This window comes from Cygnus atratus, chromosome 7, assembly GCF_013377495.2.
Source record: "Cygnus atratus isolate AKBS03 ecotype Queensland, Australia chromosome 7, CAtr_DNAZoo_HiC_assembly, whole genome shotgun sequence".
NCBI lineage: Eukaryota > Metazoa > Chordata > Aves > Anseriformes > Anatidae > Cygnus > Cygnus atratus.
The window spans coordinates 4,819,580-4,839,217 of record NC_066368.1 but is presented as its reverse complement, the minus strand read 5'-3'; the positions used below and the strand labels follow the sequence as shown (position 1 = coordinate 4,839,217).

Below are 19,638 nucleotides of genomic sequence, written 5' to 3'. Positions count from 1 at the left end.
ACCTTGGAGGAAAAGGATGCCATCCAGATGGAACTGGGCAGGCTTGAGAGGTCAGCCTGTGCGAACCTCCAGGTGTTCAACAAGGCCAAGTATCTGGATCAGGGAATACCCAGCACAAATAGAGGCTGGGTGGGGCACGGATTGAGAGCAGCCATGAGGAGAAGAGCTTCTGGTTAATGAGAAGCTCAACATGAGCCAGCAATCTGTGCCTGCGGCCCAGAAAGCCAACCATACCATAGGCTGCACCAGCAGCAGTACAGCCATCAGGGCGAGGGTGGGGATTCTCCTCTGCTCTGCTCTGCTCTCCTGAGACCCCCACCTGGAGTCCTGTGTTCAGCTGTGGGACCCCAGTGCAAGAAGGATATCGAAGTATAAGAACTAGTCTAGAGAGGGGCCACTAAGATGATCAAGGGGCTGGAGAATCTCTCCTGTGAAGACAGGCTGAGGGAGTTGGGGTTGTTCAGCCTGAAGAAGAGAAGGCTCCAGGGAGGCCTTATAGTGGCCTTCCACTACCTAAAGGGTGCTGCAGAAAAGCTGGGGAGGGACTCTTTGTCAGGGGGTAGAAGAGGTGTTAGAAAGGGTAATGGCTTTAAACTACGAGAGGGTAGATTTAGATTAGATATAAAGAGGAAATTCTTCACTCGGAGGGTGGTGAGGCCCTGGCACAGGTTGCCGGGAGAAGTTGGGGATGGCCCATCCCTGGAAGTGTTCAAGGCCAGGCTGGATGGGGCTTTGGGGTCTGGTGAAAGGTTTCCCTGGCCATGGTGTGGGAGTTGTAACAAGATGGTCTTTAGGGTCCCTGCCAACCCAAACCATTCTGTGATTCTCTGATTCTATAAAAGGCACAGTCTAATAGAGTGGAGGGTGACAATCCTGGTGGCCTGAAAGTGGTGTGGTGTTGAAATGCAATCGTGAGGGAAGGTGCCTGTGTGCCAGCAGCTTTTCCCACGTTTTCCTTGTCCCCTGCTTTCCCAGGTGTCTCTCTGAGCTTGGTGAATGGCAGGAACCGTTGTGAGGGGCGCATAGAGATCTACCACTATGGGAGCCGGGGCACGGTGTGTGACGACAGCTGGGACCTCAATGATGCCCAAGTTGTGTGCAGGCAGCTGGAATGCGGCTATGCTGTTTCTGCACTCGGAAATGCCTATTTTGGACAAGGCAGTGGCAGTATTTACCTGGACGACGTGCAGTGCACAGGGAATGAGTCCTCCCTGTTTGAGTGCAGGAACTCTGGCTGGGGCTCCCACAACTGTGGGCACCATGAAGACGCAGGTGTTGTCTGCTCAGGTAGTGTTGGTTTTCCTCCATCAATCATAGTACGCTTTCATAGATTGCCCCTATGTGCCTGATGTGGAGAAGGCTTGGAACTCACTTGTTCAAAGTCCCTCACTTGCATCTCTCTTTCTCCCTCTACAGCTGCAATAACCACGACGAGCCCAAGTCCCACCACAACTCCAGGTACGTCTGCATCTCCCATGGCTCCTTCCTGTGCATTCTTCTCGGGCGGCACTGGTTAGCAGCCCAAGCAGCTTGGTGGTCTGATGCTGCCCAGTGCCCGTTGTGGAGGGGCAGGAGGGCGGTGCTGGTAGCCACACGCACCGGGGCAGGGCATGGTGCTGCCCCTGGGGCTGTTGTGGCCCCCCATTGGAATGGCTGCAATCTTTTTATATCCTTCTTCTGTCGTGGAGCCCAGAACTGTGCACAGGACTTGAGGTACAGCTGCAGCTGTGCTGAGTAGAGTGGGGCAAGCACTCCTTCCGACCAGCTAGCTCAGCGGTGCTATGTGCACTCCAAGTCAGGGCTGGCCCTGGTGGCGACCAGGGCCCATTGCTGGCTTGCGTTGAGCTTGAATCCACCAACCCCCCCGATCCCTTTTAAAGAAGCACCAGAGTCACAGAATAGAAGGATGGGAGAGCCGATCCAAGGGAAAGTGGACAGTGAAATTGAGTGCACCCTCAGCATATTTGCTGATGTCACCAAGCTATGTCGTGTGGTCAACACCTTGGAGGAAAAGGATGCCATCCAGATGGAACTGGGCAGGCTTGAGAGGTCAGCCTGTGCGAACCTCCAGGTGTTCAACAAGGCCAAGTATCTGGATCAGGGAATACCCAGCACAAATAGAGGCTGGGTGGGGCACGGATTGAGAGCAGCCATGAGGAGAAGAGCTTCTGGTTAATGAGAAGCTCAACATGAGCCAGCAATCTGTGCCTGCGGCCCAGAAAGCCAACCATACCATAGGCTGCACCAGCAGCAGTACAGCCATCAGGGCGAGGGTGGGGATTCTCCTCTGCTCTGCTCTGCTCTCCTGAGACCCCCACCTGGAGTCCTGTGTTCAGCTGTGGGACCCCAGTGCAAGAAGGATATCGAAGTATAAGAACTAGTCTAGAGAGGGGCCACTAAGATGATCAAGGGGCTGGAGAATCTCTCCTGTGAAGACAGGCTGAGGGAGTTGGGGTTGTTCAGCCTGAAGAAGAGAAGGCTCCAGGGAGGCCTTATAGTGGCCTTCCACTACCTAAAGGGTGCTGCAGAAAAGCTGGGGAGGGACTCTTTGTCAGGGGGTAGAAGAGGTGTTAGAAAGGGTAATGGCTTTAAACTACGAGAGGGTAGATTTAGATTAGATATAAAGAGGAAATTCTTCACTCGGAGGGTGGTGAGGCCCTGGCACAGGTTGCCGGGAGAAGTTGGGGATGGCCCATCCCTGGAAGTGTTCAAGGCCAGGCTGGATGGGGCTTTGGGGTCTGGTGAAAGGTTTCCCTGGCCATGGTGTGGGAGTTGTAACAAGATGGTCTTTAGGGTCCCTGCCAACCCAAACCATTCTGTGATTCTCTGATTCTATAAAAGGCACAGTCTAATAGAGTGGAGGGTGACAATCCTGGTGGCCTGAAAGTGGTGTGGTGTTGAAATGCAATCGTGAGGGAAGGTGCCTGTGTGCCAGCAGCTTTTCCCACGTTTTCCTTGTCCCCTGCTTTCCCAGGTGTCTCTCTGAGCTTGGTGAATGGCAGGAACCGTTGTGAGGGGCGCATAGAGATCTACCACTATGGGAGCCGGGGCACGGTGTGTGACGACAGCTGGGACCTCAATGATGCCCAAGTTGTGTGCAGGCAGCTGGAATGCGGCTATGCTGTTTCTGCACTCGGAAATGCCTATTTTGGACAAGGCAGTGGCAGTATTTACCTGGACGACGTGCAGTGCACAGGGAATGAGTCCTCCCTGTTTGAGTGCAGGAACTCTGGCTGGGGCTCCCACAACTGTGGGCACCATGAAGACGCAGGTGTTGTCTGCTCAGGTAGTGTTGGTTTTCCTCCATCAATCATAGTACGCTTTCATAGATTGCCCCTATGTGCCTGATGTGGAGAAGGCTTGGAACTCACTTGTTCAAAGTCCCTCACTTGCATCTCTCTTTCTCCCTCTACAGCTGCAATAACCACGACGAGCCCAAGTCCCACCACAACTCCAGGTACGTCTGCATCTCCCATGGCTCCTTCCTGTGCATTCTTCTCGGGCGGCACTGGTTAGCAGCCCAAGCAGCTTGGTGGTCTGATGCTGCCCAGTGCCTGTTGTGGAGGGGCAGGAGGGCGGTGCTGGTAGCCACACGCACCGGGGCAGGGCATGGTGCTGCCCCTGGGGCTGCTGTGGCCCCCCATTGGAATGGCTGCAATCTTTTTATATCCTTCTTCTGTCGTGGAGCCCAGAACTGTGCACAGGACTTGAGGTACAGCTGCAGCTGTGCTGAGTAGAGTGGGGCAAGCACTCCTTCCGACCAGCTAGCTCAGCGGTGCTATGTGCACTCCAAGTCAGGGCTGGCCCTGGTGGCGACCAGGGCCCATTGCTGGCTTGCGTTGAGCTTGAATCCACCAACCCCCCCGATCCCTTTTAAAGAAGCACCAGAGTCACAGAATAGAAGGATGGGAGAGCCGATCCAAGGGAAAGTGGACAGTGAAATTGAGTGCACCCTCAGCATATTTGCTGATGTCACCAAGCTATGTCGTGTGGTCAACACCTTGGAGGAAAAGGATGCCATCCAGATGGAACTGGGCAGGCTTGAGAGGTCAGCCTGTGCGAACCTCCAGGTGTTCAACAAGGCCAAGTATCTGGATCAGGGAATACCCAGCACAAATAGAGGCTGGGTGGGGCACGGATTGAGAGCAGCCATGAGGAGAAGAGCTTCTGGTTAATGAGAAGCTCAACATGAGCCAGCAATCTGTGCCTGCGGCCCAGAAAGCCAACCATACCATAGGCTGCACCAGCAGCAGTACAGCCATCAGGGCGAGGGTGGGGATTCTCCTCTGCTCTGCTCTGCTCTCCTGAGACCCCCACCTGGAGTCCTGTGTTCAGCTGTGGGACCCCAGTGCAAGAAGGATATCGAAGTATAAGAACTAGTCTAGAGAGGGGCCACTAAGATGATCAAGGGGCTGGAGAATCTCTCCTGTGAAGACAGGCTGAGGGAGTTGGGGTTGTTCAGCCTGAAGAAGAGAAGGCTCCAGGGAGGCCTTATAGTGGCCTTCCACTACCTAAAGGGTGCTGCAGAAAAGCTGGGGAGGGACTCTTTGTCAGGGGGTAGAAGAGGTGTTAGAAGGGGTAATGGCTTTAAACTACTAGAGGGTAGATTTAGATTAGATATAAGGAGGAAATTCTACACTCGGAGGGTGGTGAGGCCCTGGCACAGGTTGCCGGGAGAAGTTGGGGATGGCCCATCCCTGGAAGTGTTCAAGGCCAGGCTGGAAGGTGCCTGTGTGCCAGCAGCTTTTCCCATGTTTTCCTTGTCCCCTGCTTTCCCAGGTGTCTCTCTGAGCTTGGTGAATGGCGGGAACCGGTGTGAGGGGCGCATAGAGATCTACCACTATGGGAGCCGGGGCACGGTGTGTGACGACAGCTGGGACCTCAATGATGCCCAAGTTGTGTGCAGGCAGCTGGAATGCGGCTATGCTGTTTCTGCACTCGGAAATGCCTATTTTGGACAAGGCAGTGGCAGTATTTACCTGGACGATGTGCAGTGCACAGGGAATGAGTCCTCCCTGTTTGAGTGCAGGAACTCTGGTTGGGGCTCCCACAACTGTGGGCACCATGAAGACGCAGGTGTTGTCTGCTCAGGTAGTGTTGGTTTTCCTCCATCAATCCTGGTGTGCTTTCATAAATTGCCCTTACTTTGCCTGTTGTGGAGAAGGTTCAGAGCCACATTTCCTGTTTCTGTTTTGCTCTGTCCCCACGCTGGATGCCCGTGCTGAGACCCCCATGCTCTGCATCACCGGTGCGACCGGGCAGCAGCAAATTCACCAGTGCCGGGAGCAAACCTGGTCATGCACTTTCCTCCCAAAGTCCCTCACTTGTTTCTTTCTCTTTCTTCCTCAGGAGCTATAAATTCCACGACGAGCCCATATCCCACCACAACTCCAGGTACGTCTGCAACTCCTGTGGCTCCTTTCTGTGCATTCTTCTCGGGCAGCACTGGTTAGCAGCCCAAGCAGCTTGGTGGCCTGATGCTGCCCTGTGCCAGGTTTGGATGGGCAGGAGGCCGCACACACCAGGGCAGGGCATGGTGCTGCCCCTGGGGCTGTTGTGTGCCTTGCCTGCAGGCATGGAGAGTGGAAAGCTTCACAAGAGATTGTGCTTTGTTCCTCAAGATGTATCTCTTCAGGGATAATATTCCTCCCTTGTGATTTTGGACTACACTTTTTAATACCCCAGTTTGGTGGTTGGATAAATACCTCAAACCCTGTTCCTACTCCAGTTTTAATTACTTTGTGTTTGTTTGCATTTTTCCCTATTTTCCTCTGCATATATTTTGATTTGTTTTAGTCACTAATGCATAGACTGGAATTGTAGTAATTACATTCTTTAATTTATTCCATATAATTAATTATTTTTTCTTCTTTCATCCTACACACTGCTCCTCTATGACTCAGTTTCTTCTGGGGATAGATTTCAGCCTCTGTTGATTTTGTTTCTGACCTTTTCTATACCTTGTATTATTTGGGCCAGTGTCTCTTTCTGTCTCTTGTACACATATATATCTTAAGTCCACCAACTTCAAAGTAGCACAGAAGAGTCAGAATTCTTTGATTAAATCACCCTTGTAGTCTCAGTTAGAAGAGTATATCCATCCAGTTTCTCTAGAGACTTTACCATCAGTTGCTATGGCTTGGGTACATAAAATGTATATTTATTTGTTCATAGGCAAATCTATGTGAATCACATCTGTATCTCTTTTTTTTTCAGCTAGAAAATATTTTTGTGGTGGCTTATTGTCAAGATCCTCCGGAACAATTCAGAGTCCTTTTTATCCTTCAAATTATCCAGATAATGCAAATTGTTTGTGGGAAATACAAGTGATGAATAATTTCCGCATTATGCTCACATTTAGAAGCATTCAGTAAGTAAATTTCTTGTTGCTTGGGCACTAAATAGGGCCCAAATCTCAATGGAAAGCACAGTTCCCAAGTGTGTTTCCAATACTTATAAAGGAATTTTAAATATTATCTGGAAATTGTGTGAATGCAGTATCTTATTTTATTGTTCAGCACTTGAAAGCTGAAGTTTACCGAATGTGTTTACCCTATATTCATGTTGCTTCCTCAGGTTGCAAGGTGGATGCCAGAATGACTATATTGAGATCTATGATGGGCCACCCAATACTTCTCCTCTGCTTCGAAGAATTTGTTCTGGGTATAACGTTGCCTACACATCATCCTCAAACCTAATGACCATCAGATTTCACAGCGACTCCAGATATTCAAGTAGCGGGTTTTATGCTGAATATCACTCCTTTCCAGCAGATCAGAATACCAGTAAGTTTCCTTCACTTAATAATGTTTTCTTTGCTAAAAGGCTTTTATACCCTGATTTTATTTGTCAGGTAAGTATTTGTTAACATTGTCGAGCCACTCCCACAAAGATGATATTCCTTCTTGAATTTCATAACTAGTTATTGACTGATCACTTTCAGACAATAATTGCTTTTTACTTTAAAAAAGACCTTCAATTATGTAATTAGTTGCCCTTAGATGTTTTCTATGATGGTCAGTCTAAACTTATCTTTCTTCTTATCACCTCATTACTTGCACTTTTTTTTTTTTTATCCTTGTGGACAAATTTTCGTAGAATCATGGAAATATTGGTTAGAAAGGCTATCTGGAATTTTCCTACTCCAACTTTTCCAAGCAGAGCTATTACCTACACCATATCAGCTCCATTAAGCATTTATCTAACAATGAAGGCAAAACTGGATCTTGAGCTGCTGAGGTTTGTCAGAGACTATTCATATCTAAGTGTAAAGTGTAAAAATAAGTGTTCTGGTTTATGAATTCTCTCCCCTAAATGGTAGTAGCTTTTGCATTTGGTGAAGTTTTAACATATAAGCATTATCAATTACCTGAATTCACTAATAATTCATATTTTCTTCACTAGCCCTTGTGTGCTTGCCAACATACATGCATGCAGTTATAGAGAGAAGCTATCTCCAGTCACAGGGCTACTCAGCGTGGAGCACCAGCTTGTCTGATTCTTCTTGTAGACCAACAGTTACATCTACTCAGGTTATATTCAACATTCCATACAACAGCTGTGGTACACGTAGACAGGTGGGTGTCGATGTATTCTTGAGAGGTCTCCAGGTCTGGGCATAGAAATTTAGTAGACATTTGGAAAACTGTCAAAAATCACAAGGGGCATTGTGGTCCAATGGTATTCAAAACACAGAAAAGAAGCATGTGTTTTGGGAGGCTAAGGTCTGTTAAACATTCCTACTTGTCCTTCCCAAGTATTAGGTAGTCTCTGTATCTATTTCAGAGCGATGTTCTAGAGAAGAAAATGTAGGGTAGAGTTGAGTGAACAATCCCATCCAGGATGCTTTGTGTTTTTGTGTATGACGTATGAGGAAAAACATCTTCACTGTGAGAGTGACAGAGCACTGAAAGAGGTTGCCCAGAGAGGTTGTGGAGTGATCCTGTGCAATGTGCTTTAGGTGACCCTGCCTGAGCAGGTGGGTTGGACTAGATGATCTCCAGAGGTCCCTTCCAACCTCAACCATTCTGTGATTATGTGATTCTGTGGCATGTTCTTTCTGAATAATACGAGGACCTGGCACATACAGAAGTTTATACTACACAGTGTGAACATGACTACATGTATTAATTTTGCACTTATCTAATGTGTTGAACAGGGCGACAATGAAACGATCACCTATTCCAATGTGATAAAAGCGTCTGTTTCTGGTTCCATCATCAAGAGGCAAAAGGACCTTCAGTTGCACATTAACTGCAAAATGCTCCAGAACACCTGGGTGCAAGTAATGTACATTGCTGATGACGTTGTTAATGTCACTGAAACCCAATACAGTAGATACAATGTGAACCTGACATTCTACAATTCCTCATCGTTCCTGTGGCCAGTGCATGACTTTCCTTACTATGTTGACCTGAATCAGAATTTGTTCCTTCAAGCTTCTCTTTACAGCTCTGACACAAATCTGGTGTTGTTCGTGGATACATGCGTGGCATCACCTGATCCTAATAATTTTACAACACTGAAATATGAATTAATCAGAAGTGGGTAAGAACTTTCTTAGGAATTATTTTAAATCTGTGTACACAGTTCTTAAAGTGCTTCACTTATGAAAGAGGTAATTTAGTGCCAGTGTACATTGGTTGCAATTCTCAATACAAATGCACTTCTAAGAAAGACTTTCTGGCAAAGCCTGAATAAAATTAAATATGACAATTGAAATTCTATTCAGAATTTGCAGTAAAGCACTCAGGTCTGAACTTGTTTCTGACATAGATGAGTGAAGAATTTCCTCCTTATATCTAATCTAAATATACCCTCTTTTAGTTTAAAGCCATTACCCCTTGTCCTATCATTGTATTCCCTGACAAAAAGTCCCTCCCCAGCTTTCCAGTAGGTCCCTTTAGGTATTGGAAGGTTCTCAGGAGCCTTCTATTATGCTGTTTTGCAACAATGTTATTCAAATATTGTTAATGATAACTAGATAATGATAACAAGAACACAACATAGTCTATTCAAAAAGAAAGCAAATTCCTTAGACTTTTCTTGCTATTCCAAACATCTAGGACATTTTGCTTGATTTGCTACAAAATGTGACTTTTGATAAAACAGTTGTGGTGTCTTGTAAGGAACGCAAAACAGACAAAGAGATAGAAGCATAAAAGTGTGACTCTTGGAGTCCCATTTTCTTCTAGGAAGGAAAGGCCTATGCTAATTTATTTCCCTCCTGTGCTAGGTAGGATTTGAATCTTTCTGCCTCCTGGGAGGGTGTTGATATTGGTAACCTTAGCAAGGTAGGAGTGTAGTAACCTACCACTAGGCTGGAAGGTTACAGCATGTATCAGGCTTAAATGTCCCAGTGTCTATTGCCTGCCAAGTGAATGGCTTCCTTTTCACACGTTATGTGAATCTGAGAAAGGTTTTCATCTTGTTGGGATTTCTTTTGATTTTTCTTTTTTCTTTTTTGTAAAAATACATATTCATTAAGCTTTGTGAGCAGGACACTCTCACAGGAGGTGGAGCAAATAGATTCTGATCTTTTTCCAGTTATTTTTTATTCATGTATTATAGAACTGTGTCAAATGGAAATGTATTGACTGAATGTTAAATCAATAATATCCATCTATAAATATGGGTGTTGGGATATCATTGCAGTCTAAAATAAACCGTGAGGACTGTAAGGTCTTTATTAGGCAAATGAGCAGTGAAATATTTTTGGAGATAAAAAAGTAATTAATGACGACTTTGAAATATTCTGGGGTGACAGCTGTGGGTGCATCATTTCACGGTTGTTAAATTTATCTGGCATGACCAAGATCTAGTTTGGGTAATTGCAAAGGCTAGTCACTGATAGAAGGAGAAACTCCATGACAAGAAAGTTAACATAGCAACTTGCTCTGTGAAATGTGGAAATATTTGACATCTGTCAAGTGTTGGAACAAGTGTTGAGCAAGATACGGTTGGGACAGGTGTTGAGCACAGTACTCTACAAACACCGAAGGACTAGAGAGCCTATTGCTTGCCTATGATGATGTGTATCAGAATAAGTTTTGTTCTTCCAGGGTAGAAATAGGCCCTTTCTGCTTCTGCAACAACCTGCAGGTAACCCTGTTAGCAAATGCAGAACAGGTCCTCACCTGTACCTTAAACACAGAAGACAGCAGAACTACAAGTTATTTTTCAGCTATTCATGTTTACAAGAACTTTGTTGAGTTATGAAATGTATATATTTTGATTGAAATCACTGGCACTGTTACATGTTTTTGCCTTTTATTTTCTCTTGCTAAAAACATACTTTTGTTAAAAATCCTTTTGAGTTCCCTTATACTCTTACCTTCTGGTTTTATATCTGAACCTGAAGCATATTGCACAGAGATAGTGTAATAGTGTTTCTAGTTAAGACAACTAATCTGTTACTTTCATATCTCTCTCTAGGTGTGTCAAAGATCCTACCTACTCTTCTTACTATTCACCATACAGAAGTGTCAGTCGTTTTACCTTTAATGCATTTTCATTTGTTGGACGATACCCGTCAGTCTTCCTGCAGTGTGAGCTGGTGGTGTGCAGGCAAAATGACTATTCTTCCCGCTGCTATCAGGGCTGTGTTAACAGGTTCAAGAGGAATGCAGGATCTTCGCAGGAAAAAATGAGTGTTATTGTTGGACCTATTCAGCTTCAGGAGGCTCCCACTGAGAACAGAAATGCTGGTATTGGTAAATAACTTCCACTTGTATTTAATGCAGGACTCTCTATGTTGTTGTGCATTTACATATCAGTTCAGAAATCTAGTTCTGAAATATGCCTTTGCTGGTTTATTCACAGCTCTGCTATAATTATTATGGGCGATTTATTTTATTTTTTAAATAATGGATATAAAATTGTTTTATAAAGTTTACAGACTATTTCCTTTTTATCTTAGATCAACTATTTATTCTGCATGTGTCAAATGGCAATTGATTAAGTTTTGGAAGAGAAATGAGATGTAACCCATCTACCTGCAGGATCTGTATTAGATTTTCAATGCTGTCCCTGCCTGATTTGCATATCTCTTATTTATTAGTGAACAATCTATAGGTCCCCTTGAAAATGTTTTCCAGTGTCCTATAGCTGGTGTTTCTACTGTCAGGAAATAGCATCTTATGGTCTTAAAGTGTAATCATTATAAATTCTTAGTTCCTTTATAATTTCTTGCCGTAATCTTTACTTGTTTGGTACGGCCACAGGATCATTTGTTAAACAGTGTGTGATAAAGCAATTTGTTTTCTGATCAGATCCACATTGCAACATTTTATATCAATTTCTCTTTGCCTCACTAACTTTGAGATTAACCAGCTCAGTAAACAAATCCACTCTATTTGCCAAAGCCACTTTATTTGCTCTCATGTGCACAGATCTGGCCTCTAATATCCAGGAGAGAGGGGAGTCTGAGAGCTTAGCGCCTGCTGCTAGCTCTCACGTTCCTCTGGCTGTGACCGCCGTGGTGCTGGCAGCTGCCATCCTCACCGTGGGAGGATTTCTTCTGAAGCACAAACTGCAGGAACCCACCCCGTACCAGATAATGTGAGAGGTGACCAAACATCTGCAGGTGGAGGGTGCAATTTGAACATTTCAGCACATCTCAACTGAGCTCCTACTTTGAAAGTCTGTCTCAGGAAACTGATTTGGGTGGCTTGAGAAGGAAGAAGTGATTTCTTTTGCCGTGCTTATATGCATATAAAGCATATGGTAGTGTTTTACTGATATGAGATACTCTGGAGAGTAATCCAAGAAAAATATTTATTTTGGGTAAAAATATCTCTGTAATCAGCCATAAGCAAAAATACACACTTTGCACATAAGAAATTGCTCCAGTACAACCTTCCTTGTTTTGAGGTACACGGTTCTTCACATTTAGGTGTTTCTCTGAGAAAATGTAGACCATTTCTGAGCCTTTGTATAGAGGATGAATATGATCAAACCTGTTATGTAAATGTGTAATTAATAAAAACAAAAGAGAAAACATTTTTAGAGCAATATTTTGTGTATTTGCAAATGCTTTTCCTATGTGTTTGAGCTCCCAGCTAAAACATTTTCAGATTGAAGAACATGATTTCTGACAAAGTGAATTTGCCAAGCAATGATACGTGCTCTCGTTCTTACGCATTTCTAAATCTGTAGTGGTGGGTGGAAGAGAGCGTGTACGTAAGTTGCCATAAGGAAGTGTCACTGGTCTCCTATCCCCACGTGAAAACAAAATGAAAACGATAATAAAGGAAAAACCTGTTTGGAAGAACTCACTTACTATGGTGGAAAGGTCACTGGTGTTTGATTGAGAAATGCACCTCTTTAGACATTCTTATTTTCTTGTGAGCTGTGAAAGAGGAATATTTGTTGGGAACAACATAATGTACTATGCTTGGGGTGGGCCAGAGACCAAGTAGTGACCTATACTCCAGCGTTACATCGTGTCCTGATGTGGAGGATGTGGGCAGCTCAGTGCTCATTTCAGCCTGTATTATAATCATTTCAGCCTGTATTATTTCTTCCTGTAAACTGCCTTTTCTAGGTGACCCAAGGTAGGCATCTTCCCACCCCTCCATGCTGTGGAAAAGGGACTTTACAAGGTGGGATTGGCATTGCCCACAGAGAATGGAAAGGAATTTTATTGCCTGCACATGAGGAGCAAGGACTGAGGAACATCCTCCCCTCCTCTACTTACAGCTACATTTGAAGGGCAGAGCAATCCAGGAAGCTGTATTACCTTTCATCTAGTCCTGTTGTGCAGCCTAGAGATTACCCAGACTTGGAGGTGCTCAGCATAGCAGACCCTTTCCTGGTCTTGGAGTTTTCTGCCTCGCTAGAAGAGGACCTTCCCCTCTGTTCTTCCCAAATATGTTGTTTTCTCTCCTGCACCAGCTCTCTTTATGGCCTTGCAGCTGCAGTTGTGCTACTCCGCCATTTTCAGGGCATAGCCTAATGGCACTTTTTCTATTTCGCAGTCCCAGAGTACCTTTGTGATCAGACTAGCAGAAAGATCCTAGGCCTAGGGTGTTGATGCCTCCCATCTGTAACATGCCTGTACTGTTCAGAACTGAGTCTTCCCATGCTATGCCTGTGCCAGAGTTTCCAGATGTGGATATATGAGAATTATACCAGAATACAAGGAAGAAATACCAAGTTCTGTGGTTTCCATATTAAATGTTCCTGCAGAAAACACTGCTAAACTACTCAACCATTTGGTGTCTCAGAATCATTCTCCTTACCTCCCCTCACCTTCTGTAATCCACAAACATTGTCAATAATGCAGAGTTCAAGAAAACTGGAATTGGTGAGAAAAAAAAAGGTCATGTTCTAAAGTAAATGTGCTTGGTGAAAGGCCCCTCTGCGAAGAACCTTCCCTCCCACCTCTTGTCCTACCACATTCAGAAGCTTTTCTAGTGGTAAATCCAGTTTATTTGACTCTTACCTGTAGATGGTTTTGATCTGCTTGCCTCCTCACCATTAAACAAATGCAAATGGATTTGTAATGACATTTTTCATGTGATACAGGCAAAAGAGCCCAAGAGGCCATCAATAAACCCAATAAATAAGACTAAGCCACCTCATTGGATCATAACTCAAGCATTCAGACTGTTGTTCCTTTGTGCAGAAGTCTGTGGATACCCTCATTCCATTGTAGATGGTTTTTGGGTAGTCATGAATGAAAGCTGATTAATATTCTATGTCCTTTCAATGGTTTTCATCTGAACCTCACAAAAGTTAGTATGTCTGCAGAAGTCTCCTGCAGAAATAGGCAGCAGAACTGTTTTCAAAGCTTAATGGATCTTCTTTCACAGACTAATGTGCTGAAAAAACATTTCAAGCTGCTAGAAAAGTCCTACAGGTCCTACAGAGAAAATATGCATTATTATAAGAGACCTATCTACCCAATGGGAAGGATGAAAACATGCTTTGTATGGTATTTGCATTAATTAATTCAATTTAATATGAACACTACGTTTATCTATACCTACTGTGCAGATGGTTTGATAATTAAGATCTCTCGAAATATGTAGATCTTTGACATTTGTAGCAAAGGATTAATTAGTGAAGAATGTACTGGTAAATAAGTAGTCCGTGTTGTTCCTTTACCTGGACGGCTACGTGGGTATTTTTTCCATTTGAACCATCAGGGAATCATTTGTCTGCTCCCCTTCCTCCCCTGCCTTTTCAGTTATTACAAGAGTTTGGAGAAGAATTGCTATCCATCACTTATTCTTGCTTCACCGATTGCAGTGTTTGGTTGGTCAGCCAATATACTGTATTTTTTCTGCTTCTTGCCAAGTTGTCAAAACCAGAAGAATATGAATAGTGAATACAAAGTCTTGGGTACATTTCCTCATTAATGTACGAATGTGGTTGTTTGGATAAAGAAGAAATATATTTACCCTTCGTTTATGTTTGCTTTCAAGGCTTCCAACATTATATTTGGCCTCTTGTGTTTTGCACTTCCTTCTTCCATTCCAATAACGCTGGCCTTTGTGGAAAGATCTTCTCAGTCATTCTGTTGGGCTCCTGGACTTCAGTCTTCTTCCTTGATGACTGCCCCTGGATGCAATAAATTTGTATATGACAAGAATTGTGCCACAGATTTTGACTCCTGGTAATGCCATCCAAGCCATGGTGGCTGTAGAAGTAAGAATCAAGATGAAGAACAATATTTTGGCTCTGCAATCTTAGGATGGTCATCAGCCTTTTATTTTAAAATAGTTAGAACACAATCAAACAGGAAAGTAGCCACACTGGCAAGAGAATCATGAGTGAGAAATAAGCATTATTTTATGCTATGGAAAAGCGTTGGATTCATTCTGCAAAGAACAACAGAGAAGTAATTGTCTCTGTGCAAAATTAAACAAGGAATATATTAACAGAAATTCTTAGATCTGAATCATTTTTTTTCATTTAATGGTTCAAAAGATAAGAGGAAAATTTAGAACAGATTTAAGTTGCAACCTACGTAATTTACCTAAATATGCATAGAATCCACTGATTTTTCTGCCTAATTTTCACAAAAAGTTATCTGCTGATCCTGATTCTCTTGACAGTTTCTTGCCATCTAAGCTTCACAGTGAACAGCGCATGAGTTTTGACTTGAACTTAAAATGTCAGAAAGGAATAGGTTCATATTGGGGCTGCACATGTTCACTTCAGCAGCAAGGTTCTTCAGATGTCTCAAAGATTTGCTTATAAAGCTTGGCTCAGTATCTCTAATTGTCTGGAGCAAGTTGCCCACATAGTATGGTAAAGTATGTATCGCACACTATGGCATGAGATCCTCTCTGCTTATGGATGAGGTTCCCAAGCATGTAAACTAGCAAGCAAGGTTTCACACCTCTCTGAGGTCTGTTTCTCCTTGCATCAACTCTCTTTCCCCATGTCCTGGACTGGTAGCTCAGCCTGTGACCACTAATTGCCCCCTCTCCTTTCTCCATGTCTCCACCATGTTGCCTCTGTAGGGGTTCTAGAGATTGCCGGTGGCTCCCTTCCAGTGGCACCAAGAGGCTGCAGCCACCTGCTACCTTAACCCTCTTGTTGGATCCATTGCCCATGACAGAAGCATTGATGTTGTGGTGCAGCTAGCAATTTTGATAGGACCAAACTATCTTGATTAGGTGTCTCTTGGTCATCATGTTACGTTCAGCAACAGCCACTGTTCTCATGGGTTATGTTCAGAGACCCCCAGTCATGCTTGAACATGGTGTTTTCTTACCATATTTGCAGTATGCCAAAGCTGTAAGACATTCATGGCTCTCCAGGAAGGTTGTCTTACTAGCTGGAACCAAGTTATGAAGCCCTCTAACTACTTTGCTGGAGGAAGCCCGTTTCAATTTTAAGCTCCCACTACCTTCCGTGGACCTGCCAAGAAATCTCCCCATAGAAGAAAAATATGAGATTCATCAGCCAAAAAGGTATCTTTGGATAAGAGCTCATTTTGTTTGTACAATGAGATGATTGTAACACCTATGGTAGCATAAATATTTCCTTCCAGGCAGTGGAAAATGTTACTCTTGAGATATTATCTTAATGCAGAAACCAGGATGTTACAAAATATTGAATAACAAATCAAACATATTTTTGTTTCAGATCATAGTACCGTGATTATTTTATCGTCCTCCTGTAGAAAAAGAGATCGATAAAGCCACTCCCCTTCAGAAATAGAGTATAAATTCTGATGATCCTTTCTATCAACAACTCTTGATAAGATGGGTACCATTATGATATTGATGTGCCTACTCTTTTTTGGCCCAGAAGTTCTGGAGGCCAGATCAGGTAAAGCACTTAGACTTGTTCCAGGGCACATAGAAAATAAAATATAAAGACTGTTGATTCCATAGATAGAACTGGCATTCATGCTGGTACCAGTTTGGGCAAAAGATTAAAGGTGAAATCAAATGAGAAATTAACAGTTTTAGTAGAATGAAACTGTGCTTAATCAGTGTAAATGATAAGAATGATTTAAAACATTTAATTGAGGGATAGTTCTTGTCTTAGTGTCTTGAATCCTTGCTAGAATTATGTCTATGACTATGTTACATATGAGTGATTCTTCCAGTTACAGAAATTTGATCTAAGAATTATGGAAGAACAAATTTGTTTTTCACTAAAATGTATAATTATTCCAGAGTATATGTACGTGTACATATGCTACGGATAAAATATTGCTTGCATTATTTGAATCTTCTTTGACATACAGTTTAGTGAAATATAATAAGAGGTTAATTTTCATAATCTATCACTGTGGATAAATGAGTGACAGATAAAAATAATCAAAGACATGAAATGATTTTCATTCAACTTTCTTTTTGTCATTGTCTTTTTTCTTACATGATAGTTTCTATCTCCTAAGTGACTTAGATGGCTTTGAGCTAAGTAAATGTAAATCCTAGAATAACTGCAGATAATTTTTCTAACTACCTATTTAAGCATCATTATGTTATTTATGTTGCCATCATCCACCTCATCCAGTTTTCCTCATCTGTCCTCTGCTTGCCATCCTACTCTTGCTGTTGTAGTCCTTCTCTCTGCTTTGGCTTCATTTCCCAGCCCCTGCCTCTGTTCCCTGGGCACAGTAAGTTAATTTTTTTTCCAGGTTTGCTGTTCCAATTCTCAAAAATCCTACAAGTATAGTTTAAAAATGTGCATCTTCAAGTAAATACTCGAAGAAACAATTCCGATATAAGTCAAGGGGCAGATTTGTAGCTTCTCGCTTTGAACTGGCAGTTAAATGCATACAAATAGGGAAATATTTGGTTTGGATACTGTCTTGACAATGAATTAGATGCAGTGAAGAATCCTGGAGCTGGTAACTCCACAGAATTCTTTTGCTTTGGATGACTTATTCAGAGTTTAATAACAAGCTAAATATCTATTTGGCAGACAAGCAAAGCATGACATATGCAGCATGCATATTTTGATTTCCAAAGTGTAAATACTGTAGATCTTAAGTTACACCGACATTTTTATGGTGACTTACTTAGACTTGGAGGTAAAGTCTTTAATAAACTTCTTCACCAAAAATGAATCTTTAAAATTGGTATTTTCACACAGTTCATGAAGAATGTCTAAATTATGAAAAAGCTAAATCAAACTGAAAAGCAGATGGGTTTTATCTGAATGAATGCATTGTAACAGCAGATATCAGGTGTACTCATGCAAGGTTATTGAGCATTTCTTTATTTGTAACTCTAATACAATTTTATAGGTATTTAGGAAAGTAAAAGCCAGTGGATTCCTAATGAATTTTTTATAATCCCATTGAGTTCATTGTCTAGTCTTTTGAACACTTAGCAGTAAGATGGTAAGATGGTAAGATTACTCTTAAAAACTACAGGATTTGTTTGCGATGTGTGGACCTTAGGTTTTTAAAATTCTCTTAAAAAATTTTACAGGAAGACAAATCCCAATTAAATCGCATAAACCAGGGAGAAAAGGTAATAATGGCTATTGTTTTCTCAAAAGTTCTCTAGTTCTTTTTCTGAAGGATTCATTTGGTCTTATTTTGACATCATTTAAACAAAGTAGCACACTGATGTCCTTAATTTTAGACTTTGGTACTGTACAATGTCAAATTACCTGCCTGGTAATTTTTATACAGCACCCCATGTGCATTTATTTAGCAGTCCCATGTGCACAGGTTTAGGAAAAAGTGGTCTTGGATGTCCAAGCTGCATCTTGCTGTCCCTTGCTCCCCTTGCTCTCCCTTTGCCCCTTGCCTCCAGGTCAGCAAAGGCTCTCTACATCATGCAGAATTGCTATACATGCACACTTCTGGTAAGACACAGGCTGGGGGCAGAAAACTGTGCTGTGCTTCCTAAATTCCTGTAGGATTCAAAGCAAATGGCTACATCTCCTTGTTCTTTACCATAAAGCATTTAGATTGCAATGTAAAAAAAGGAAACACCTAAACATGATATATGTTCCTAAACTACATGTATTTTGTTATGTGAAAAATTTCAGTGCTATTTTTCTTAACAGAGTTTTACCTACATTTCATTCTGATAGTGAAATTCATTTTCTTTCGTTTCCTCTCCTGCTGTGTTTTTCCTGTCAAAAATGTTCCTTTCTTGCTGAAACAGTTTGTGCTTAGCCATCTGTCTAAGTTTCCTGTCGAAATCTTGCATGAAATATCATAGGAATATGTGCAGCTGATTTGGAGATCTGGCAGAGAGGAAGAAAAAAAAGTGGGGTCTCTCCCTGTATCATCTCTGTCCTCACAGGCGTTTAATACTAGGGTAGACAAACACCTCCTAGGAATGGTGGTAGCCTGGGGCAGGAGGATGGAACTTCTTAAGTTCACTTCCATCTAATTTGTCTGACTCTGTGCTCAATTCCCTCTTTCCCAAAGGAACTGGTCTCCGACTGGTGAATGGAAGGCACAGATGCGAAGGTCGTGTTGAGCTTTATTATGAAGAACAGTGGGGGACTGTGTGTGATGATCTCTGGGACCTTTCCGATGCCCAGGTTGTGTGCAGGCAGCTGGGATGTGGCCGGGCCATCTCAGCTCCAGGCAGTGCTTATTTTGGCCAAGGCTCAGGCAGCATCCTGCTGGACGATCTGCGGTGCCAGGGAAATGAGCCTGCCCTGTGGCATTGTAATCACAGCGGATGGAGGAGACACAACTGCAACCACCACGAAGATGCTGGTGTTGTCTGTTCAGGTGCTGTCACTTTTTTTTTGTTTTCCAAATACTTTTTCTACAAATTGCACCCAATATACAAGTGTCAGCATAGGGATATGCAGATGTCCTCCTCCCGAGATAACAAAAAGCTTGCTGTGATATCTCTGTTTGCTGCATGCATGCTGTGTTCCTTACATTTTAAGTGACATTTATTTTCTACTTGGCATCTGTAGCTAGGAGGAGCCTGTAGAGCAGAGCTGCCAGCCTCACCTGGCCAATGGTGTCTGTGATTTGGAGCAGGTGCCAAACAGTACTTTTCCCCGGTGTCACCATCTGTAAATAACACTTTCAAGAACAATTTTAAACTGGCTGTTACCCTCCTCCATTATCTCCATTGACCTATCAAAACGGAGTATGCCAAAAAAGTAATTTCTCCCAACTTCACTTCATTCCCTAGGAACTGGGTCCCATTCCATACCCATTCCATACCCATTGCACAAACA

The 19,638-nt window shown here is 43.1% G+C and overlaps 1 protein-coding gene across 1 annotated transcript in view; it reads left to right on the top strand.

The window, feature by feature from the left end:
• Positions 1–19,638, top strand: part of LOC118248514 (deleted in malignant brain tumors 1 protein-like) — a 106,624-nt gene that overhangs the window by 26,863 nt on the left and 60,123 nt on the right. The window contains 11 exon segments of the mRNA XM_050711951.1: positions 922–1,287; positions 2,975–3,286; positions 3,416–3,457; positions 4,726–5,091; positions 5,350–5,394; positions 6,217–6,370; positions 6,577–6,785; positions 7,405–7,577; positions 8,159–8,547; positions 10,435–10,712; positions 18,863–19,174. Coding sequence (XP_050567908.1) covers positions 922–1,287; positions 2,975–3,286; positions 3,416–3,457; positions 4,726–5,091; positions 5,350–5,394; positions 6,217–6,370; positions 6,577–6,785; positions 7,405–7,577; positions 8,159–8,547; positions 10,435–10,712; positions 18,863–19,174 — 2,646 coding nt within the window.